General features: G+C 46.7%; 1 protein-coding gene across 2 annotated transcripts in view; it reads right to left on the bottom strand.

Annotated features, from left to right (window-relative positions):
• The window catches only part of arid5b (AT-rich interaction domain 5B), a 67,036-nt gene that overhangs the window by 4,625 nt on the left and 37,497 nt on the right, over positions 1–24,914 (bottom strand). For both annotated transcript variants that reach the window (XM_027021639.3, XM_081698041.1), the window contains 5 exons: positions 18,959–19,080; positions 17,719–17,920; positions 15,196–15,248; positions 12,421–12,518; positions 1,940–2,135 (listed from right to left, as the gene is read on the bottom strand). In XM_027021639.3, coding sequence (XP_026877440.2) covers positions 1,940–2,135; positions 12,421–12,518; positions 15,196–15,248; positions 17,719–17,920; positions 18,959–19,080 — 671 coding nt within the window. The remainder of the gene's footprint in view (positions 1–1,939; positions 2,136–12,420; positions 12,519–15,195; positions 15,249–17,718; positions 17,921–18,958; positions 19,081–24,914) is intronic.

Raw genomic sequence — 24,914 nt, 5'->3', positions numbered from 1 at the left:
GTCAGATGTTTACACGGAGCTGCTCAGAGTGGCAGCGACAGCAGATGTGCACAGGTGACTGTGCCACGCCTCTGTCCAGGCAGTGCAGGGCGGGCAAACCCCAGACGTGCGTAGTGTGTTGTACTAGCAGGTCTGTGGTACAACATGCGCCCACGGAGGCCTGGCTCCTCCCGCTCATTAACGGTGTCGGCGGGTGAAACGCGTGCATGTCAGGAAAAATGCTGGCTCATCTCTTTGAATACGTTCGCCTACTCAGCCCAGATAAATACGCAACCACTTGCGAATAACAGCCTGTGCGCGTATCGCGTTCCGCCATGCCCCGACAGCAGGTACTGCTCGTTGATGTGGAAAAGGAAAGAAACCCTTATCTGGTGTCCAATTTCGCACATACTTCTGCACAGTTCTTATGGCACTCTATCAGATGGAGTGGCGCTGAATACACTCACACCGTTTTGTAAGTCTATTCTGCTGAGCAGAAGGGTGAGCACCCGTTAGGCATTGTGAGGCCGATCACCCCTGACCTTCAGGATCAGCGAGTCTCCGGCCCGAGGGGCTTTGCTCCGACGTGCCCTTAATACAATGCCGAATGGGGGTCTTAGAGGCTGGTGAGTAACAGCCAAGATTACACAGTCGTAATGGGGTGTGACTGCCGGTTGGAAAGGCATGTATCACTCAATAGCCCTGATTGTCTTTGGTGCCTGAGGAAGGACTGAATTATCAGTGCTGACAATGCTCTGCTTCTTACCAGAGAAGCATGCCTATATTTGTACATGCCCTGATTATATTCCACTGACATGGGATACATGAGACAAATCCCAGCATCTGCCTCTCAAAACCTCTCTTACATCTGAGATCTATAACTTTGGCTGAAATGTCATGCCCCCACCCCCCCAAATCTTACCCTATCTAGGCTTTGCCTCAAATGGAGAATTCCTTTTTTTCCTGTATTCTCCCTTGTACAATGTACAATCAATTATCTGGAGAGGGCTTTCAAATTACAGAACATACCAGACGGATGAGCTGGGCATGCCACTGGAAAAGCAGTCAGCCCCGACAACAGCTCCCATTGTTCCTGCCCCACAGCCGATCACTCAATCCACGCACGGCCCAAATGAATATGCGCAGCACGGCGGCGCTGAAACGTGTCGAAATTTGACACTTCAAGAGAAAAATTCAAACGCTCCTTTCATCTTCTCTGTAATCATTTGGTTATTCATGTGAAAATAATAACTCAATTTTCATTCCCCTCGTAGAGTCGCGGCTCGCATCCCCTTTTGTTTCATGTTTTTGCTTAACTGGAAAGACATTTGCAAATCACCATGGATTTATTGGCTTTTTTTCGTGGATAAAAATAAGCCTGCGGTTTATATAAGAACTAAAATATGGCCTCTGCTCATCTGGCACAGAACAGCCGATCAGATCTGATAGCAGGCATCTCCACCGCAGCCTCCCGTAGTACCGCTCTCTGCACAAGAGGCTTTGTCAATAACAGTAACTTGGCCACGATCTTTTCTCCTTCACTTGATTTGTGCAGCAAAACTAGAAGGCAGAGAGAGAGAGAGAGAGAGAGAGAGAGAGAGAGAGAGAGAGCGCACCCACTGTTCTCTAGTCCAGAGGTTCACAGGGAGAGTATAACTGAATCAGGCAAAGCGTAAAAATTCGCCTGGAGTCAGTGAGGCAGGGAAATACCATTTGATTTACCACGCTGTGGCACAGCGGTCAGGGCCTACGATTCAGCTCAAATAATTATGTTAAAACCAGCTGCTCCTGACAGCACTATTCTTACAGGCCTTTGACGGCTTATTTGTTAAAGAGACAAAAGGCAGTCAGTCTGAAGTGGCCTGTCATGGTCCCCCCACCCTCTTTCTGCTGCTTGTTTTGAAAAAGAAAGAGTTGTTCTGATGCTTCTTGGGATTCGCTGTGAGAATGGGAGACTGACCGGCTCAGAGACTTTGGCTGTGCCATCCTTTTCATTCCGGCCCTTCGGATTTTGGTCATCTTTGGGGCGCTTCGTGGCCGGGACCTTTGTCTTGGTGCCTCCCTCCTGGGAGCCGGCCTCTTGTTTTCGGGGTTTGATGGGGGGTAGTGGTTTGTCCTCCTCTCCTTTCGTGTATCTTTCGTAGGGCAGAATTAGCCTGGAGAAGAGGGAAGGGAGACAGGTTTAGCACTCTGGCCCAAATACCACAAACTGACTCAGGGAATGCTTTTGTATTCCGCCTAGCTCTCTTGCCACATTAAACAACCCTGTCTTCATTCTTTGGAACAATGACGGATGAGGAGTTCCAGGAAAATGCATCTGCTTCCTCAGTCAAAATATTTAGTATGCTGAGATCTTGATTTCCCCAGAGCTGTGTACTCACAACAGCTGCTTTCAGAAGTAACACAGTGGATATTTTCACAATGACTACCTGTGCTGACGTTGGAATTATCTACAACACTTTCCAAGCAAACAAATGATCAAATATTTATTATTTTTTAGGACCTTTTCCCCCCCATGTTCTGTATTTGGCTATTTTCTCTCAGGTCAGCACACTTCCATTTTACAGCAAAGCCCCAGAATCCTTGAAAACGAATGGCCCCACACTGTCAAACCAGTTCGAGAATGCTAACTGGTCACAGTGACCATGTGTACGTTCGCTCGCTGACGGGGGAGGGAGTCCTCCTTCTGTCCTCCTGAGAGCACTGCTGCACTTGCTAAAGCAGGCTTGTCATTAGTCCCACCTCTCAGCGCCCCACATGTTTTTATATTTTTCTATAGGATTTATAGAATTTGCTCAGAAGACCTATGTGTGCGCACGCACACACACACACCCACACACACTCAAATACCTCATCCTCAATGAAGCATCTGGGACAAATGGGGGAGAGTGCACTTGATCCCAATTAAAAGCGGTCCAGTTCCTGGCAGCGATGACACATGGGTGCCCCCTTTCACAGTCCTCTCTCTCTGCACTACTGACCTTTAACCTGTACCTACCTCGCCCAGCTAAAGCCAAGTGGACACAGCTCCGATTTACATCCGAAATGCCGCAGTACGGGCTTATTGCTCTTTGTCCGCCGAGCACGAGCTGAGCACACGGAGACCCCGGCCGGCGCTATCCGCTCCGGTCTGTCTCCTGATGATGGAGAAGCTTGATAGAGGCTCTGGTAATTGGATGGGGTGATACATACGCTGTAATCTACCGCTCCGCTTGCAAGGCTCGAAGTTTTTATAATGTGCCTCGCTGTGATTAATGAGGCCGGGAGGAAGCTGTCAGAGGCATGCGGAATTATAAATATCCACCTGGAAGACGGCAGCCATAATCAAAATACATTTTACATTTGGTGCGTTGTAATCTGGGCACACCAAAAAGGAGGTGACAGGATTGGAGATGCGCTGGCTGTGGCAGCTGCTCTGTCTCAATTATTTAGCAGCCTCTGCTTTTCTCCTTCTCTCGCCTTCCAGCTCGTATCACTGGAAATCTCCCTCGTACTCTCTTTCTCTCTTTATCTCCTTTTTTCCCCTCATTTAATAAAATCTGCAAGGCATCTCCGGAGGAATTCATTTCCGCTATTCTGCTCGGCCGGGTGTTTACTCAACAGTGAGCCACCCAGGCCTCTTGGAGCAGGGTCGCACTGAGCATGCTCAGGCAGGGGCTGTGACAGGCGGGGGGGCACGCAGGAGAACTATGTTGGCTGGGGTTTGGCAGCCAGCCAACGGCAAAGCTAAGCAGGAGCCCAGAGGGAGCATTCATCTTCAGATCCCATTACCAAAAGAGTTTAAACATGTTACAGCTGCTAAAACTGGAAAACGGCTCGCTCCACGCGGTCGAATCAAAATAGCGGGCAGCCGCCAAATACCTGATTCCCACTGTAATGTTTCAATTCATGTTTATATAATGGAGGCATAATAATGTGCACAATGACTTATCTTTGTAGCTAATCCTCTGAAATCTCCAATATGCCCCCATACGCTGTGAGCAGCTCTTATATCTCCTCATTGTAGTTTGTGTACAGTTGCCAAAATTATGCTGACACTGGCCTCATTTTGCCTTGTTTTCCAGGGTATCATTGATATCAATTGTTACCACTTAATTTGTGTATTTATATGTGGGTGTTTCACATGTTTGATTGTTGAGATAAGAATGGAAATACCCTCTAGTGAGGTTAGTGAGTAACAAAAGCAAGCCCCACACACAACATTTTCAGCACATGTCCATGTATGGATATGCCAAGTTACCAGTACCTTCCCTTTTCACTTAACAGAAAAGAAATACAAGAGAAAATCTTTTCCTTCCAAGTTAGAACAGCATATTTCCTCAGGAGGGGAGGGGTGGAGCTTCTAAGAGGCTGAAAGGGTCTGCACAACTTCAGTTTTTGTATTTTTGTTGTTTTTACTGACCTCAGCTGCTGGCAACTAGACAGCAGCATAGCAGCTACATTCCATACAGCTGGTACATGGCATCATGCCAAGAACAGGAAATCTGCAATTAAACGTTCCTTTATGAGAACGAGGGGGGGGATACGGGGAATGTGGGGGGGGCAACCAAACTAAAAGAAAAAACACAAGATGATGAGGGAGTTGTGGGGGGACTGGCCCAATGGGTTGGCCTTTGCACTCAGCCTTGTACGCTAAATAATAAATAAGGAGTTTGTTGATTGTCAGGAAAAGCCATATCTCAGTCACAAATCCATTTCACCAGGAAATGAACCAGAACTGCCATGATGCTTCTAATATGAACTCGCTCTGCAGACACAAAAAGCTTCCAGTGGCTACACAAAGTATTCCATTTACTGTACTTGGAAATTGGGGGCAATGCTGGCCCACCCTGCTCCCCCCAGCTGTCGACACACCATCTCCAGAGTGAATGATTACATCTCTGTGCATGAGTTTAACTTAACGGTGATAGCGGCCTGCCAGCGAGCAGTAGGGCAGGGCAGGAGCGCTGAGCTGCTCAGTCCACTAGAGTCAGTCTGCACGGCTACCCCACAGACAGTGGGGTAGACTCATGTCATCATGAGCTCCCTTCTGATATCCTGTCCCCCACAACCTCCACCACCATCACCCACTCAAGAGCTGGACTCGGTAATCGCGGTCTCATACGCTGAAAACTGAGCACGGTCTTGGACGTGGTAGAGGCGGTGGGGCTTTAAGAAGCACAGCGGCAGCATACAGCAGGACAAGGCTGAGCGCAAACTGTGCTCGGTTATGTTAAATCCATCGTCATGGGCCGCTCTGCTCGGCTGGGTCCCGCTTGGGCCTGGAAAAATGCAGCGTGGCCAACGGTGCTTCCAGGACGTCCCGGTGTGGCGGGACGTTGCCGCTTGCTTGCCAAAGCCCCGCAGAAGCTGCATCCGGGTGCATGCGCAGGTATCCTTGTCCCCCTAAGGCCTCACTGCAAGAGGGTGAGCTCTGCACCTCCCTGTGCTCCTTGAGGTGCTCCAACAGTTTCAAGCTTTAAAGACGAATGGTGGGAATGATTTGGTGGAGGAGGACATATTAGGGAGTCCACTGAGTTGGTGTGCATGGGACCTTCGAAAGGTCAGCCCAAAGCCTAGAGGTCAAAGGTCACTAAATGACCATTAGCACCAAAAAAGCAGCAGACCTGCTCAATTAACCTGATGCACTCTGTAACCAAGTTATGTATGTAGTTACCAGCACAGGCACATATGGACAACATCTCACCTGACGGTAACATGTTCAATGTCTGAACACACAGATCCCATTCTGTAATCAATGGGTACTGTCATTATTAGAAATGCCAATGTCTCAAGGTTAGAGAGTGTTTATTAGGTACTGAAAATGTGTATAAATAAATCTGTGACCAAAAGACCATGCTTAGGGTAATGCCGCAAATTTGAATACATGTATGAATAGATCTTATTAGACAGACAAATCAGGCACATTTGCATATTTTAAAGCCAAATAAATATATTCATGGCCTTTGAATGATTAGTATGCCTACATGAATTTGTCTAAATTGAAATCATCCAGCAATGGGGTGACTCTTTTATGCATAACAGTTCTCCATCATTAATTCAAACGCGTAATTACTTTAGGAATCGTGGAGAGAATAAAGGCCTCTTCATAACGCTGACAGATAAGGGCACTGCAACAGAGATGGCAGCCTAAAAAGTGTGCGTATGTGTGTGTGTGCTTGCATGCGGTTGTGTGTGTGTGTGTGTGAGTGTGATTGTGTGTGTGTGTGTGTGTGTGTGTGTATGCAAGTGTGTGTGTGTGTGTGTGTGTGTGTGTGTGAGAGAGTGTGAGTGTGAGTGTGTGTGTGAGTGTGTGTGTGTGTGTGTGTGTGTGATTGTGTGTGTGTGTATGCAAGTGTGTGTGTGTGTGTGTGTGTGAGAGAGAGTGTGAGTGTGTGTCTGTGTGTGTGTGAGAGAGTGTGAGTGTGAGTGTGTGAGTGTGTGTGTGTGTGAGAGAGAGTGTGAGTGTGTGTGTGAGTGTGTGTGTGTGTGAGTGTGTGTGTGTGTGAGAGAGAGAGTGTGTGTGTGAGTGTGTGTGTGTGTGTGTGTGTGTGTGTGTGCTTGCATGCGGTTGTGTGTGTGTGTGTGTGCCCATCTCCCCTGCGAGTGCCACTGAGTGGGTAATATGATTCTTTTGCTGCACCTCTCTGTCCTTGTGGCCTCTAATCTGGCCTCTTACATAACACCCATTTCCATGGCGACTGGTCCTGAGAAATGCTTTTCGGGTGCCAAAAAACACTGGTTGCGAGCGATAGCAGTGCTTAAAAAGCACAATGTCTCTGAGCATCTGTGTTCTCCCTCTGCTGCCGCTGTGGCTGTTTCGGGTGGAGCTGCAGGTGGCCAAAAAGGCACAGAGGCATGGGGATCCTCCAACGGGCTCTCCAGAACAAGTAGGCCGCTGAGAAAAGGCCTGGGCTAACGTGCCAACCTGGAACAGAAGTCAAATGACAGGCAGACCCTTATACCTATTGGGCGCGGCGAGCGGCAGTGCCCGCCCACTATGCTGGCCCAGGGCCATGTGGCTTTGGCTGTCTTATGTGTGTGTAGCATCCTCTGGGAGTGTGTGGCTGTTAGTGGCACAGGAAACTGGGCTGAGGTTAGTGGCGCTCTTCCTACACTGTGGGGTCTAGCCCCCCCCCAACCAATCACCTTCACCCCGCTCCTCCACACCCCACGCCTCACAGGCCTTGTTTAGGAAGTGAGTAGCCCCGCATGCACAGGCTCACAGACTGCAAACTTGGAGGTCAGATTCAAAATAGGCAGCCAGCATCTGGCTAAGTGCAGCCCTTGAAGCAGATGACAGCGAAAAATGGCCCCGTTCTGAATTCATGTCACACACTCATAGCCCTCAAAATAATGACCTCATAGGCTTTTTTTCTTCCCATTTTCTGTTTTCCAGTTTTGTGCCCAAGAATTCAAAGCCAAATTTAATTTCTATTTACCACTCACACATGTGTAAAGAAATGCACATACTGGCTGAGTGGTTAAGTCCAGGCCCTGTTTTTCATTTCTCTGCACCACAGAGCAAAATTACTGGCATTTCACAGTGCTACTGGGAATGCTGTCTCTGCCATTACATCCCACAAGATCCTACAATCAATACTCCACTTGCTTTTGTCTAAAATAGCGTGAGCAAACAGCTTTGTTAGTTTATATAACCATTACGTAATCCCATAAGATCACATCTGAGAGGGAAAAACACTGCTGGACAATTGAATGTTGCCACAGTAACAGACAAATATACAGTGCACATTTATCACAGTCATAAAAGGTGTTACATAAACTGACATTTGAACCATATGTAGGCTGCTACTTATGTGTGAATATAATAATAACATTTTTAATTTTTATTTTTTTACTAATTCAATACATAAATCATAATGGAAAAAGTTAGCTTAAAGTAAAGATGACAGAATTAACAGTCATCACTGAAGCCATTAGTGTAACCAGTTCAATTACTGTATAGGTGGGTTATTAACATTTAGGGTGGCTGGAGTCTACCAGTGTGTCTGTATTTGTCCTAATGAATGTAATTACGTTGGACGATGCGGTTTCTCAGCCGGCCCTCTTACTCTGCAATGCTTCATACTGATGGTGTACTTCTCCTGCTTGTGCACAAGGTGGCAGGCTTCCCAGCACTGAGAGCCCACTTAGAGGGGAGTAAAGTATTACAACTGCACATACCAACCTAATCAACTCTATTTTCAGCACCCTTGTCATTGAGACCCACACAGCAGCAGTGTGTGAGAGGAAAGAGAGAGAGAAAAAACCCTTTCTCCCCCTTCCTACACTCCAGGTCCCAGCACAATAATATCTAAGACAAACGGTCGTTGACACCAACAATTTTATTCTCCCATTCATCTCGTTCCGGAGCCTTTGGCATCAGTAGGGGGATGGCATGTTCAGGATCAAACATGACTGCATATTAAAGACGTCGCCCAAAAGTTCACTGGAAGAGACAGGTCTCTCAGGGTGAGGCAGGCTCTGAAATCTCATGAAGCTGGTCTGTGTGTGTGTGTGTGTGTGTGTCTGTGTGTGTGTGTGTGTGTGTGTGTGTGTGTGTGTGTGTGTGTGTGTAGATGTCAGTTTGGCGACTTCCTTCTGATGCTAAATGAATGTAAAACAAACAACCCGTGGCCTGAGGTTGAGCGTGATGGAGAGAACAGCTGAGCGGTAGACCTGGGCCCCCGCAGCCTCTGAACCCTGCTCAGACGCCGCCGGACCCCGAGCCTTGAAATGGCACAAAATCCAGTGCACTTCGAAGAAAGAAAAAAAAAGAAAGAATGCAAGCAGCTCGCCTCATTCTCTGCAGGGGGCAAACGTTGCATTAATCACAGAGACGGACGGGGAGAGAGTGCGACTGGGCACTGTGTATGAGTGAGGAGGAAAACCGAACACTGCATCAGCTCTGCTGGAACCCTGAAAGGTTTTGTGGAGAAGTCGACCCCTGAACTAATCTGGATCTGCACAGTTAAACAGGGTGGCGAAGTAAAGCCAGAGTGGGCCTTTTGTCACTGCTGCCTTTTACTCTGAAAATGACCTCATTCATTCCCTGAAGGCATAAACTCGTTAACTTCCAAAAGCCAACTTCAATTATGAAGCCAGATGAATAATATGTAATGACTGCCGAGCTCTTGTACTGTATGTCCTGAATGCTCAGAAATCCTCGGCAAGAAAATATCTCGTCGTCGGAATTTGTTCGGCGGCCGTCCAAATGAGAGCCAGATTCCTCAGTCATGATTTAGAGCCCGAGCCCTACGCGTTCTGCTTCCAGCTCCTTTGAACATGCTGACTTCCTCAGTCCAAAACAAACATGGGCCTCTCTCCCTCTTGCTCTTTGTGTGTCTCTCTCTCTCTCTCTCTCTCTCTCTCACTCTCTCCCTTTTTATGAATGATCCAAAGTGATAAAAGCATAAATAAGACCAGCAAATAAACATGAAACTACATCAATGCCGCCACGGCTAATGAGAAGGAAAAATCCCCGTTCCCAAACAAAGCCTTGCGAAGGGCCTTTTTCATCTATGCTTTATAAATAGCTGGGGAACCTGAGCGTGAAGCCAGGCAGGCCATGCACCTATGAAAGCAAAGACTAACCTTAGTAAATGTTTAATATGGGTCGGTTACACGTCCTTGGGCAGTCTGAATGAGAAAATCTATTAAAGCTACTTGACCAACATGGATGACACCTCGATGGAACGCGGGGCACTTGTAGTTAGCTGACTCAACCGTTTTAACGCCAAGGATTGGCAAACCCTTTCGTCCTCTCCCAGCAGCGCAAAAAAAAAACATACCTAACACATTATCTTTATTAGCAAACATGGCTGACACAATTAGTCACTGTCAGGCTGCCGCTAATAATCAGATGCTTTTGTCTCGAGCAAGAACAGAAGTGACGGCATTTCACTGGGGCCAATGAGGCTGCAAATCTCCATGCAAATCGCTATGATAAACTAATTAGATCAATCAAGGATTTAATTAGGATTTCTCTGCTTTGTACGCCAACCATGTCTCATACACCAAGCTCCTTTCCATTACACAGATTTCATCAAGATTATAAACACAGATACAGCGATTATCACCGATAGATTCTGATCAATACTTGGCGTGTTCATAAGAGTAGGTCACTCTTGATGTCATGGGCAAACGAGCTCACAGCAGTGAGGTTTAAAGATTGTGAAGTGATGCTCGACGATTTGCATAATGATAACAGGGAGATAATGGATGCAATATTGCTATTGTTTACCACTGCCTGAAATCTCTAAAGAAGCTGCGACCTCTCCAGGGACGCAAGTAGCTGATGCAACCCTCAGAGGAAACGATGGTACTTCAAAGACGGATCATTAAAATTTCCTTAAAGGGTTTGCATTAAAATGCTGTCATACTGGCTAGAAGTTCAAGGAGGCATTCAGTGAAGCGTGGCTCGTTTGAATTTAGAGCAAACATTAATTCCAAAGGGGATCGAGAAATCAATAAAGCGCTGGGAGGAACTGACGTGTTTCTTTTTGCTCTCTCTCTCGCTCTCCCTCTCTCTAAATGCCACGATGCACTTTGTCATACACCAATTTAACGTTGATCTTTTTAAATGAACAGCGAAATACCGCAATGCTGTTACTTAAGTCCACGAGCATTAACATTGTGCAGCGTGGGCAGTGTGTCCTTCCTGACCTGGACCTCTCATGGACATTTAAAGAACTGAGACTGGAGAGCTTTTAAAAAGGGACACTATAAATTTACATGCCACAATAAAGTCACCTGAACCAGATACTACGTTTCCAGATAAGAGCCTGGGAATGTGGTTATCTGCGGAGCGGAATTCGCAGGCGGCATGTTTCTGGAACAAAGACCTCTCTGGGAGGAGGAGGATTAAATAAATAAGTGAGGCCTGATTGATCAGTGCCACTGACCTATATAATTAAAAAGCAGCAGGGAGGGAGGGAGAAATGCTGCAGTCTCTCTCAAGGTTATTCATGTCATTTTTATGACCCAATTTGCAATCTATGTTTTTTTCATACTCCCCCACCCCACCCCACCCTCCACTCACCCCTCCTCTCTTCTCCAAGTAGCAGATAGTTAACCTGATGATAGAGCTAAATAAATATCATTAAGATGAGTGAGAGTCTGACTGCCAGTACTGCAGAGGATGTTAAATATTGATTTGCAGATTTTGTGGGTTGTCCGCTTTTATTGCCTTAAATGACATCGCTTCAACTCGCGCTTACGTATCAAATGACCAAACATGCCTGTTTAAATCCAAAAACTGCTTTTTTGGTTCTCCATTTTCTTTTCATGTAATGTCACCATGTAACTTTTAGCAATTCAAAACTGACACAATTCTCCAATTCCAAAACCACACGACACAAACCGCACGAGCGAGTTGGTCGCCTTAGAAAGCGTCCCTAAATACTTAACGAAGTGCTTTTAAGAGTTTGGTTAAACCTCTATAAAAACAGAGCAGAAAGGGGGAAATAGGCGTGTTCGGTTTGTTTCACATGAGCGAGGTAGCCGTGTTAAAGCCCCTCGTTCCCGTCTGTGGATCACTCGCTCCGCTTTGCAGCAGAAAGCCGCTTCAGCTTCTCGCGGAACAACGCACAGATCCTGTGGCGCGAGACTGAGGACGTGCCGGGGAAGCGCGCGCGGCCAGAGCGGCCTTTCGGTGCAGGACCGACCGGAAAGAACGGATACATTTGCTGGAAGGAATTAATTCGATGAATTACTCGCGCTCACATCAGCACGCGCCCGCTCGCTCAGTCAAGGATGCTCCTTTGGCTTTTGGCAGCGTGTTATTCACTGCGCACAGGTGTTATTGCGGGTATTGATCGAGCACCAGGTTAGGAATGGCGTCTGGCCAGATGCCGCACGCTCTCCTCCGATCTCGGCACACTCCTCGCGAACCTTAAAAGGTCGCGTTGGATTTTGCTTTTCAAAGACGTGAAAGAAGCCTTTTCGCCACTACATCCATGCCACAACCAATACTGCGCGTTGCGCTACACACATTTAAACACTTCCTTTCTCTCTTTTAAGTCATCAACATTTTAGCGATAGATCGCAATGTTTCCCACAGGATTTAACACACCACCCCACCTCCTCTTTGCTCAACTGATGTCACGCCAAGCTAATGATAGCACGAGACAATCTCCTATCTCCAGAAAATCATTAGGCCCTAACGCACGGAGATAAGGCACATCAGAAAGACATCAGAAAGATAAACGCCAGAGAACCCGATATCCTGCGACGTTAGTGTTAACTGTAACCCACACCCTCATTAACGCATTATAAATGATTCATTAACTGACTGCTTTTATTAAGTGACGTCAGGAAATGACTCATTCAGAAGCTGTACGCGTGAGCCTCCGCACAGGAAATCCATTTGCCTCGCGCACTTAAAGCGGTTGTGACGATCTATGGAATCTGGCGACCCTTCCATAAACGGACATGGCAGCAGCGCGTGCATGTGGGATTTACCTCTCGTAGTGTCTTCGCGTGCACGTGGCTGCGCTGGTGCTTCCCGGGTTACCACCCAACTCGTCGTATACATTTTTCCACTGTCGGCGTGCTGTGATCTGTCAAAGTGGAAAGTGAATGATTGAACACAATAACGTATTAGTGCAAGAGAAATAAGAAAGCTATTCAAAACTTATTTTTTGCCTTTGATTTATTGATGCTATGCAATACATCAGGGCATATCATCGCATTACAGCAGTAGCAGGCTACTTGAGTCCGACTCTAGTCTTAGTTCCCATGACTCAGACTCCGTTTTATGCGGCGAGCATGGCGAAGTGCAGCCATTCAACGAGGCTAGCCATTCCCCCCTGGACTCGACTCACCGCGGGAATCGGCACGTCTAGGAACTTACTACACTTACTATAATTTACTATATATTACATTTCTTCTTATTATTAATATTATTAAAATAATGACAACAGGAATGCGGATGAGCGATGTGCAAATATTTAACAGTGGTAGAGGTGACTGCGTTTTCCTCCCCATGCTTTAATCCAAACACTTTCAAATTCTGTTATGAAGACCACTGAAAAGTTCCCTGCTTTGAAAAGTTCAAGTACTGATTAATGGTAAAAACAATTAAGAACAATTCTTTCTTGTCTAGACCATTCTAGATTAGCTATTTTCTGTTTGGGTTTTGATCACAGATTAGATGATATATCAAGAATAGTTCTGGGTAGAAACCGCTGGTTTGCCTCGGGCGACCAGCGGCAAAAATAAGTGGTGTTAAAAGATATTTTATTATCGTTCCCACGGGAGTACCGTAAATCTCTTTGCCTTTCCCATCGTCAAATTACCGCGGTAAATCATTTCCGGTGCAAATAAGCAAGCGTCGCAGAGTCGACCGTGTCGTCACCATGACCTGGAGCCATCCTCAAGAGACTGGATGCTGTTGTTTCGCTGGTGTTAACGCACTAACCTGGGCAGGTCTGCATGTCAAACATCTGCTTTGAATAATGGGGTTGTAGGCTACATTATGAGTATGCTGTTCTTTGAATTCAGACGCGACTTAAGTCTTAATTTTGTTTTCAAACCGCCTGAAATGTGTTTTTGCAGAATCCCTTCAGCAATTCAAACCAAATAACATTTATACAGACCGCAGATAACTTCTCATTGCTCACGTAACGTGTTCGAAATTGTTTTTTGGGAAAAGCGCAGAGAGAGGATAATTATGCTCTTTACATTCTCCTGAGCGCGTTCATGTCTTCACGCTCCTATATGACTGGGAACTTAACTCCGACTCGAGACAAAGTGGCTTCGCTGGAACACTGTCATAGCGTCGCCTCTTTAGCTCACTACGCATGTAAATAGACGTCATTTCCAAGGTCATTTGTGTCTAATGATTATGTAATTATGCAGAATCTCTTGTACAACACCTGATTCAGTCTAACCCGTTTACCCAGTGAACCACAAGACTGCCAACACTCCATTAGCATAGTGAATGTACATAGCACTGATATTCATGAGACCCTCAGTGCATTCTTATTGCGTGGGGTTAAAAGATTTTTAATGGCCATTCCCAGCAGCTAATAGCAGCCTTTCACAGTAGAGGTACATGCTTTATTGAAACCCCAAGTCACTAAGTTGCAGTATTTATGCAGGGTACATCAGGACACCAAATAACTAACCAACCCTTATATATGCTAGGTTGTTAGTGTCATGGAGATGTAATATCAGCTGTCCATTGAAATCTAGGTCTGTGTTTCACACAATTAAGACATCAGTGAAACCCAGATATGTGGCATTGCTAGGCTAGTTTGCAAGAAACATACCGTCTCCTTTAGCACTTAACGAGGCGCTCGCAGTCATTAGGGCGTCCGAGCAAGGCAGGCTTGCTGGCCCCCTCTGCTCGCCATAAAGATGCTTCATTCCTAACATCCCCTGACTGCTGTTGGTTTTAGCACTGCTATTGTGAATGGGGCCAGTTGAGTGCCGAGGCCCGGAGCCATGGTCTTACACGCTGCCACAGAGAGGTCATCCTCGACGGAGGAATAATCATTTCATCGCTGTACGCCATGGAAATGTTTCCAGTGACATCACCCCCCCCCCCCCCCCATGTCCCCTCCGCCTTGACTGGCGTTAGAGAAAGCGGCAGCCTCGCGGTGTCTAAGAGTGGGACTAATTTCATCACGGGACACGCGCATAGCTGCCTCCTCCATAGCTGCAGCTCAAAAACCTGACCAACTAGATCAAAAGATGAGAGACGAGAGCGAGAGTGAAAGAGGGAGAAAAAGAATGAAAGGGACTTCCTGTTTGCTCCTACTCCAACCAGACTCCTCCACTCCTCCTGCCTCAGCATGGACACAGCAAAACAGTGCACCGCATCACCCAGGATCCCGGGGTAACCAGCCCTGATTAAACGGAAAGGGCTCTAATGTTTTTGCCATATTATTACTGTGCAGATATCAGATCAGCTGCCAAACAAATTCCCCCAGTTCACCACTCGCAGAACAACAGCCCCTCAAGAGGTTCAACGTGGGTACCCAGTAGGCCGGAGCAGTTTCCTTCCCCAGCAAACAGGGTTACACATGTTTTCCACTTGAAAATTTCGTATAAGGAACAGTCAAAAGTGGGTTTCGGGCTGGGAACGAGCACGGCTCCAGCAGACATGTGGTTCGTGGCAAGCCGCAAAATGTTCCCGCCCATTTTGCGGGAACTGAACCAAGCCAAAGGGCAAAGGCACAGCCGCCGGGGCAACGTGCAGGAAGGCTTTAAACAGATAATACGAATACTTACCAACTCGTATCCTCCCAGCTTCTGAGCAGCTTGAAACATAGTCCAAAGGTTTACTGTCAGGAGGAAAAATAAATGTATAGATCAATACCACAGGAGCAGAACTTCACATGCCATTCCAATCGAGCACACTTCAAATGGAACTGAAACATGATTCGTGTGCTTGTCAAAAAGTCTTATATGCAAAGCAGGGGCCTTCTAGGAAATGGGGGCGGGAATACAATTAGTTTAGTGGTTTTAGTGATGTGGAGTTGGACTACAACCATTTCACTATGAGTTATACTGTGTATGACTATGTATGTGACAAAAAAAACAAACTTGAAACATGTATAGTTAAAGATGAGCTGAAACGAATGAGAAGTTTTTTTTTCTGCTGAAGAGACTTATCAATCAAGATTCCGTCAGCACAGGTGTGCGTGTGCACGACGCCTACTGTGTGTGTCAGAGCGGTGTGCTCCTCTCCCCATGTTTCTGCGCTATTGATTTTCACCTCCTCCCAGCAGCAATTTCAGATGGACTGCAGGATTAGGTTGTGAGTTCTTTTTTAGCCCCCGTGAATGACAATAGGCCCATAGTGTAGAGCTCAGCTCTCTCCAAACACACAGACTTACATGCATCAGCGTTATCTCTCTCTCATCAGACACACACACACACACACACACACACACACACACTCACACACAAATACATAGACAAACACACACACACGAGAGCGTATATACACACACACACACACACACACATACACACACACATACACACACACACACACACTTGGGGGGCTATGTGAGCACAAACCTTGATTAAATATTTGATGTGAAGTTGGCCCTAATGGAACTGCATATACTCTGTGTTTTACTGGGGCATCCTATGAAAAGTAAGCTTTATGATACCTTTATTCCAAATATATTAACTCACAAACCAGTTGAATTAAAACATTGTTCAAATATGATGTAACATCTCACCATTTTCAAGGACCATTACTGATATGAAATATCAGGCTCCAATAGGACTATAATGTTTAAAGCACCTTATATTAAAGTTTCTCTGAAATTCAACAGCCATTCTGATGTCCTTGTGTTTGTGTTTTAAAATCCATACTGCTAGTGTCATTTCCCTTCTGCTCTGCAGCCACAGTTCCCTTTACACCATTCCTCTGCCATTCTGCTTATTTTTGTTTCTTTCCAGAAAGAAAGTCTAATTATGATGATACCAGGCAGTGCAGAGGGCAGCACAGGAATACGGCACTACAGTACTACATGTCCCCTCCTCTCTGTAACTGACCCTAACCCCATCTGGGGCGTGATTCAGCCTCCATGTAACAAGTGTTTTTCTTTGCCTTGCACATCATTAAAAAAAGAGAACATTTTATTCTGTTTTTCAGAGTGATCAGCAGTCTAGTGACGCGCTTCCTTTGAGCCAAAGAAAACAAACTGGGGCTCATTTTTTTGATGACTATGTGCATGTCCCATTCAGCTGTTTATCTGTTCTCTAAGCCCCGGAGGCATCTCCACGGCAGCGGCCCGTGTGTGTGTGTGTGTGTGTGTGTGTGCGTGTCTGTCAATAGACTCTGATCCAGCAACAGTAACAATAAAGGTGTCTCAGCATACAACAGAAATAAAATGATGCCGTCTGGCAGACTATCAATGAGTTATTGATGCCTATTCACAGCACACAAACGCACTGTTTAAAACAACAGGAGGCCCAGCGTTGTGTGACTGCAGGAATACAAAATAGCAGAAAGATTTTTTTTCTGTATACGAGTGCAGAAACACAGAAACGGAGAGAGCAATATGGCTTTTTGCTCGAAGGTTTTCCATCACGCAGAGATGACTTGAATTGGAGTAATTAGGATTGCCATAAACTGCTTGTCAATTCAGGTCAGATATGGCACGCACTTAACCATCTTCATGAACTGGAGGACGTTTTCACTGATGACTGCAGTGAAATCAAGGGGAAAAATGAGGATGAAAATTACTATTTTTGGCTTTCAGAGTTTAGATAGTAAGGGGACTCTTCACACACAGTTTAGAGCTGCTGTCTGATGCTCAGCTGCATGTCCCTGTCGCGTCACGACTGCAGAGTTAGAAGCTGAAGACATCAAACAGGAACGGGCAGGGCTGACCGGTAGTGGCTGTCTCCACACTTTCTTAAGCTACCTCGACCTACTTTACAGCTGAGCTAAGTAGATTACAAGATTGCTTTTGGTGTTGTTTCTTCAAAAGAATACCAAAATGGCCTCCGGTGAGGGAACAGACATTTCCCAGAGTGCGGCATGATGTTTAGCGCATCGTCTGAGGGCGAAAATGCGGAGGCCTGGCTTATCGGGGGAAGCTGATACTCTTGGCCTCCTCGGATTTATTCCAGCTGTCCTGTCAGTGAATATGCGATGCCAAGTGTCGGCCAAGCCTAGCAGGCATGCGCGTGAGCAAACGGGCCCCGGGGCCATGCAGAGCGGAGCTGGGTCCTTAGAGAGAGAGTGAGAGAGAGAGAGAGAGAGAGAGAGGATGTCATAGGGAAACTCACTCTGCTTGAAGCCCAGGTAGGGTATCCGCTCGATGGGGGTCTTCCTCTCCTTCATGTACTTGTAGAGCGCTACGAGGAAGGCCTGCTCTTCGGCACGGCACTCCTCGCCAGCCTCATCCTTGGCCTTGTCCTCTGCAGTCGCCTTCTTGCACCCGCCGCTACCCTTGGGTTTGGCCACCACCATCTTTGTGTCCGCTTTCGCCTGGCGGCAAAGTGCGATATGGAAGGTTTAGAGAGGACCAGGGTGATATTCATAAAAGACCAGATTCCACTGATCACGACATAACGCCCAACAACCCAGTAAGAATGTGGATATAAATTCTAACCTAAACTACTAAACTTCTTTTGAACAACTTTGTGCTGCAGGCAAAATCTCCATACCGAGGGTTGAGAGCTACAGTAACATCTTGTGTATTTGGAGCTTTGATTTGCTACGGAAAAAAGAGAGACGCTGAAATTCTCGCCACCATCTCTGCGGTTTTCAAGCAGCAGAGCCCTCACAGTGGGCGTCTGACCCGACGGACGAGCGCACAGAGCCTGATCTGGAGTCAGATCCCAGGTGCCGGCGTGGCACACGGCAGCCAACGCAGGCCCACACGCGTCTGCTCAGCCATCTGCTCTGGACGATCGGGCGCGTTTATTTTCCGAAAGGAGCCATCAAGGCTGCTAGGGACGCGTGAATGAGCAAGCAAGGAAGTGGGGGAGACACTGGCTTGTGTCGCCGCTAAATAAACACAACCTGGAACCGGCGTCCGCGCAAGCCTGCGATCAAATGCTCGTTAAGGCTGCCGGTTCATCGGTGGGACTCTCTGTCAGCAGAAACGGTGCAAAATGTTTCCGATGTGCACTGGACAATCCAAAAAAGGGATAGCCGAGGCCTGAGCCCCTCCACTGCAATCCGGCAAACTCCTGAGACGGAGCGCAGTGAGCAAGCTGCCGATTGGAAGAAGGGCCGCGAGAAACAGGAAGTGTGAAATGGCTTGGCCTGTGCTGGCAGAGGAAAGCACAGGAAATGACAAGTGTGAACAAAGGTCACTGAAATGTCGAGAGGAGACACAGTCGTGGACGTTTCCGAAGGCTCAACAGTGGTTCCTTAATTAAATATTATGGAGAATACAGGAAACAGCAACTGTGAATAGTGAGAGAGAGAGAGAGAGAGAGAGAGAGAGATGGACAGAGACACAGATAGTCTGATCCTTTGAGGCCAGACACAAAGTAAACAGCATAACGAACACGCTACCTTCGTCGGCACCTTGGGCTCCATGCCGCTGGGCTCCTTGGTGCAGCCACCCTGGCCCTGGGAGTCCCGTCTCTGGGAGATGGACAGCTTCTTCTTCCGGGGCCGGCCCTTCAGGTTGGGCGCTGCGGAGAGCAGGAGGCAGCCACTTACAGTCCGGCAGCCACTGACAGTGACTACGCCAACACACCCACTCGCCCTGCAGGCGCCTGACGCACGCTCCCAGCCACACGGGCCCCATGCAACCGCAAGACAGCGGCAAATGAGCCGCCGCCACCCAAAATAGAGTAATGATGAGGCTCTTCTATAAATGGGGACATCAACTGCACCAGGCACGAGCCTTGTCTGAAATAATACGGTGCTGCTGGAATATTTTGTGAACAACTTTTTTTTTTCCCTCAGGACTTGGACGATATCCAAGTCTACATATAGTCCATGGAGACAGTGTTGAATCTGGCACCCATTAACCAAAAGCACAGCCTGATATTACCAGCTTAGCTATCTTAGCTTTATTTACTTACATTCCTTATGATATAGACTGTTTTTATTATTAGTTTTGCTCTCTGCCAACATTATTTCAACATAAGTGTAAAAAATATCCCAGTAGTATAAGCTGTGAAACTAGGCGTCAATAGCTATGTGAGATTCAATAGCACCTGAGAAAATTCCTAACATGCCAGCTCTCAAAATAACATTTGGGAGTAAAGTTAGTGCATGTTTGCTCACAATCGCAAGAACACACACTCTCTGTGTGTGTGTGTATGTGTGTGAATGTGTGTGTGTGCACGTATGTCTGTGTGTGTTAAGGCCCGACACCACCTCAGACCATTTTCATTAAAAGGCTTTTTTGTCAGGTGGAATGTTTCAATCCGAACAGGAGACCAAAACAATGGCCTCACACGCTTTTGCTGGGAGACAAGATATTGAGCTCCCCTTTGCTTTTCACTGTCAGAGCTGTTAAACCAGTCTGTGTGTCGAGGCTGAAAATGACAACGAATCAAATAGCCTGAGATGGGTGGGCCTTCTGATACAAACAAACGAAAAATAAATAAATACATTTAACTGATCAGCTGCTCATTAATGCAAATATCTAATCAGCCAATCACATGGCAGCAACTCAGAGCATTTTGGCATACAGACTTCGTCAAGAGAACCTGCTGAAGTTCAAACCAACATGAAAATGGGGAAGAAAATTGATGTAAGTGACTGAATGTGGCCTGGTTGTTTGTGCTAGACGGGTTGGTCTGAGTGTTTCAGAAACTGCCGATCTACTGGGATTTTACACACAACCATCTAAGGGTTACAGAGAATTGGCCAAATCAGAGAAAACATACAGTGAGGAAACATCCAGTGTATATGTGTGTGTGTGTGTGTGTGTGTGTGTGTCACCTTTAATCACCTGTAATCACATCTTTACACATCCACACCCCTATACATGTACATCATAATGTGTTCCCTATTATGCATCCCAATTATGACATTTGTGGCAAACACATTTGCGCAGACATCAAACGCAGGTCCCACTGCGTCCTTCGCTGGGGTAATTGGGACAGTCTGGGAAACCGGAGTGCTTCTTTCTCAAATATCAGTTTGTCTTTGTCACTGAGATTAATGTACTCTCACGGTTCTTTCGCTCCCCCTGCTACCCCTATATCACAAGTCACACCATAATTTGAATTCCATCCCTTTGAATAATGTGCTACTCCTGATTGGTGGAATGCATCCCCCCTTGTTCTTCATGCTTGTTTGGTCTTTGCGGTGAGCTGCTCGGTGCGGGGACACTGTTTCCGATGTATGTATTACAAAGAGCAGTGGCTTGAGTTTAATAGGGTGTTTACAGTAAAGGGGGGCTGTGGTAGGATCGCATGGATAGCAGCAGACATCTGCCTCTTTCTTCACCATCTTAAAGCCTACTGTGAAACTACACCAAAGGAGGAGGGGAAAAGGGAGGGAGAGAGAGAGAGAGAGAGAGAGAAGAGAGAGAGAGAGAGAGAGAGAGAGAGAGAGAGAGAGAGAGAGAGAGAGTGAGAGTATCCTGTGTTACTGCTCCAGTCAGCTCAGCTGCTTGCAGCCTGTGTGGGCATCTGACAGGGGCCGTGGTTGGGCAGCCCCATCGTGGGGTAGAAGGCTGCCATCAGGCCTCAGGTTCAGCACGTGCGTGTGAAGGGTTCACAGAGAGGCCCCGACACCCACCGCGGCAGGACCACGCAGCCCTCAGTCCACACCCTCCACACAACTGACTGTCCTGCGTTTCACTGATCTTTTTTTAAGACTCACATAACAGCAGTTTTCCTTCTTCACTGTACTATTGGCGCACACGCGCACACACACACACACACACACTCACACACACACACACACACACACACACACACAGCACTCCAGAAGTCAGGCAAACAAAGCCAAAAGTGATTCCACCACAGAAGAAAGAGAAACCCCCGAAACCTCCACCACAACACACACACACACACACACACACACACACACACACACACACACACACACACACACACAACACACGCCTCACCTCTTCCACACCTTCTGCCACTCCATCAAGCAGCAAGTAGCCATGTGACAAATACCACAGCCTGATCACTCTGACTCAGTAACTCAGTTCTGTCCACACGTCTGGTCCATAGAAGGCGGCTTTTGGCTGCTGCGGATTTGTTGGAACGTTGATCCGGGATTGCGAACGCAACTGAGGTGGACATCAGTGCTGGACCATCTCTCGTCCAAATCCACCATGCAGCACTACAAGGTCTCCAGCAGATCGAATATCTGCTCATGCATTCCTGCGGTTGTGTTTGCTCCATGAGCGAATATGTCTGAAGCATATCTGTGGACACTCCTGCCAAACACACGGCCTGCACCATCTGAAGCTGAAGGGAAGTCTCAAAGGAAACCAAATTAAATGAATTGCCTCACAGAGTGTTACTCAACCACCTCCCCCTTTAGAAACACACACACACACAGGCGAGTACAGAACAGCATGTGAAAAATGCCCTGCCTCTTATCTCCTTCCTAGAAGGCTACAAACATCTTAATCTGTCACTTTTCAGCAGTCAGAAAATATAACCAGACACACAACATTCCAATGTTAATAAAATGCATCTTAAAATACTCTTTGGTAGCTGTATTTGCATTAGCATTTGAGTGTTGGTGTTTGCATTCATGATCTGAGCCCTTTATTCGGTTCAGGATTTAGTACAAGAAGTCTTTTCTGAAGTCCCATCTGCGCTGCTGTGTTAGTGCTCTAACTAGCACACAAATGCAACGTGGCTGCGATCACTGCAGAAGTGCTCCGACAACCTCATCTATAATGCAGAAGAGAGAATTCCTCTCGTGCACTTTTCTGATTCTCATCTCTGGTTAGCAGCAAATTTGTCCACGTTATTCTGGAGGTCAATTAATTTCAGTGCCATCAAAGAGTTCACATAGAAATATCAGATATTTTATACTGACACGTTTGTAATTTGTCAGAGCCACGTTTATAATAGCATTTTACAAAGACAAGGAATAAATCAGGTCATAAACTAAATAAACAGAAACACATAAACTGAAAAATGGAAGGACGAATGTTATGACTAATATACACTGATCTTTTTTTATCTGTAAATAGACCCTTCTTTATAGAGGAGTGCCACTTGGTTGACCACTGGGGCCTGTCAAAATCAGCTATTCCTGAACTTAACCTGGCAACACAGGGAACCTTTCATGTCCCAGCCTCCCACTGGACCAATCCCAAACCACACTGCACTCTGTCATCATCAGTGCCTCAGCCCCAATCATTCACTTCATAATATGTATGCAAGCATGGCTGGGCTAGATGGATTATATGAATATGTACATGACAGAAACATTCATACCAATGTACTAGAGCAGGAAGGACTGGTCTGTCCCTTCAAATCTATCTACATATCACACAGCTCGCCATCTGTAAGAGAGACAGGAGAAAATAAATCTCCACCTATTCCCAACCCACAAATGGTCTGATTTAATACAACACTATACAGCAGATGGCAGTGTGAGGCGCAGAAGGAGCAAAACATACACGATGAATAAATGATACGGTCCTCGCTAAATAATGCTGTGTGCTTCTCAAGCCCCATATGAGACGGCAACTGTTCCGTCTTTGAATCTCAGACCGACGGAGAAACTCTCTCGGCTGACGGGCCGGCGACGTTTATGGGTTTGCGATGCAAACAGACTGGGGGCCGGACAATGAGTCAATGTCGCGAGGCGGGATATGCGGCGCGAGTGCGCCCGTGACGCGCGCGCCAAGGTCAAATGCTAATTTAAGAGGGAGTAAGCGGCACAGTCACACCGCGAGGACCGCGGTTACGCGCGCGCATACTCACATAAATAAATCACACATGGTAGGACACCTAGCTCGCCGTTAGCACATCAGTCGCGCACGGTGGCTGTTATTCATTTGTTTGTTTATTTATTTGTTGCTTGGTTTGTTTATTCGTGCTGAAGCTGGCAGTGTCACCGCATTGGTTGCTGGTTATGGGGGCAGAATGCTGTGTCAGCTGTAACTCACGCTAGCCTCTGCACAATGCATTCACCCCTTCTACCTCAGCGTCTCACAATCAGTAACGCCTAGCTGACCGTACTGGCGCGCATTGCTTTAAAATATCACTACGAGCACCCAGATCTTTAATCGCCATCGCCCCCAGTGGTAAATAACCCTGGACAGCCTGCGCGAGCACGCTGCCCTCGCAGCGCGGGACTCCAGCATCATATACACGTACAGCCTCCAAACTGCGCGGGGAGTGCAAAATGCAACATGACGAATCCAATTACGGCAACGGCTCCATGTGCCTTTGTTCTTGTTTCACAGAAGCGCTTTTGTGCAGCTCTGCGCAGCAATGCGACCCATATGCATATTTCAGCTGCGTTATTAACTTCTGACTAACAGTTATTTGATCTGTACCTAAAATAATCCAATGTGACTCAGCTTCTCTCTCTCTCTCTCTCTCTCTCTCTCTCTCTCTCTCTCTCTCTCTCTCTCTCCCTCCCTCTCTCTCTCTCTCTCCACACTTCTGCACAAATCCTGATTATGATTGATTCACATTTCATTTTTTTTTTTAAATTTTGATTTATTTTAAACAAAATCCATGAGGTGGATGATTCTGATCTTTTAAAACCTCTGTTAGCGCGCACTCTGATATTAAAGAGGGGAACCATGGGAATAAATGTCAGCATTGCTGGAGATTTTCCTTGAATTATTTATGTGTGTCATGTCAGAGGAGCCGTCTCATTGACAGCTAGTTGCCCTCTAGTGTCACTGAGAGGTATTACTCTGAGCTATAATGACCTCACAAAACCACACACTCTTACGCGCGCACACACACACACAGTACAGACACGGCAATTCTACAGGACACTAACCCCTTCCTTTCTCAAACAGATAGCAAATATGGCAAAATCTCAAAGGAGGGAAATTCAACATCCTACTGAAAATACTTAAATGAAGAAGGCATGCATGCACAGCGCTGTTCCTGTGATCATATCAGATTATATTAGCAGTGTAATAGGAGACTGAATGGTGCGTTACAGGAACCATCTTTACACTGATATGACGAATTTTGGCTTCAGAGTAAAGGTGAGAAGTGTGTGTATGTGTGTGTACATGTTTCTATGTACAAGGGTGTTTTGGGGGAGGAGGTTAAAATAAAATAAACACACAGCACACACTAAGATGACGACCTCCCGTTACACTACAGCATAAACACTCATGTGAGAGGCCTGCCTTAATCCGAGATGGCTGCATTCACTCGGCGGCCCCCAGCACACTGCAGGCTCCCTACCTGCCAGGGCAGTTGGGGGAGGGTCCACCCCACTGCATCAGGCCCTGGCACGGTTTATGGATGCTCAAATGAACGGAGTGCGCAGTACTCCGATCCCAGTGCTCCACATTCGCTCCGTGTGTTGGCCACAGTTTGCATTTCAGAAA

This window comes from Electrophorus electricus, chromosome 15, assembly GCF_041902795.1.
Source record: "Electrophorus electricus isolate QZ-2024a chromosome 15, ASM4190279v1, whole genome shotgun sequence".
NCBI lineage: Eukaryota > Metazoa > Chordata > Actinopteri > Gymnotiformes > Gymnotidae > Electrophorus > Electrophorus electricus.
Note: the sequence above shows the minus strand (reverse complement) of the source record. Positions and strands in the feature narration are given on the sequence as shown.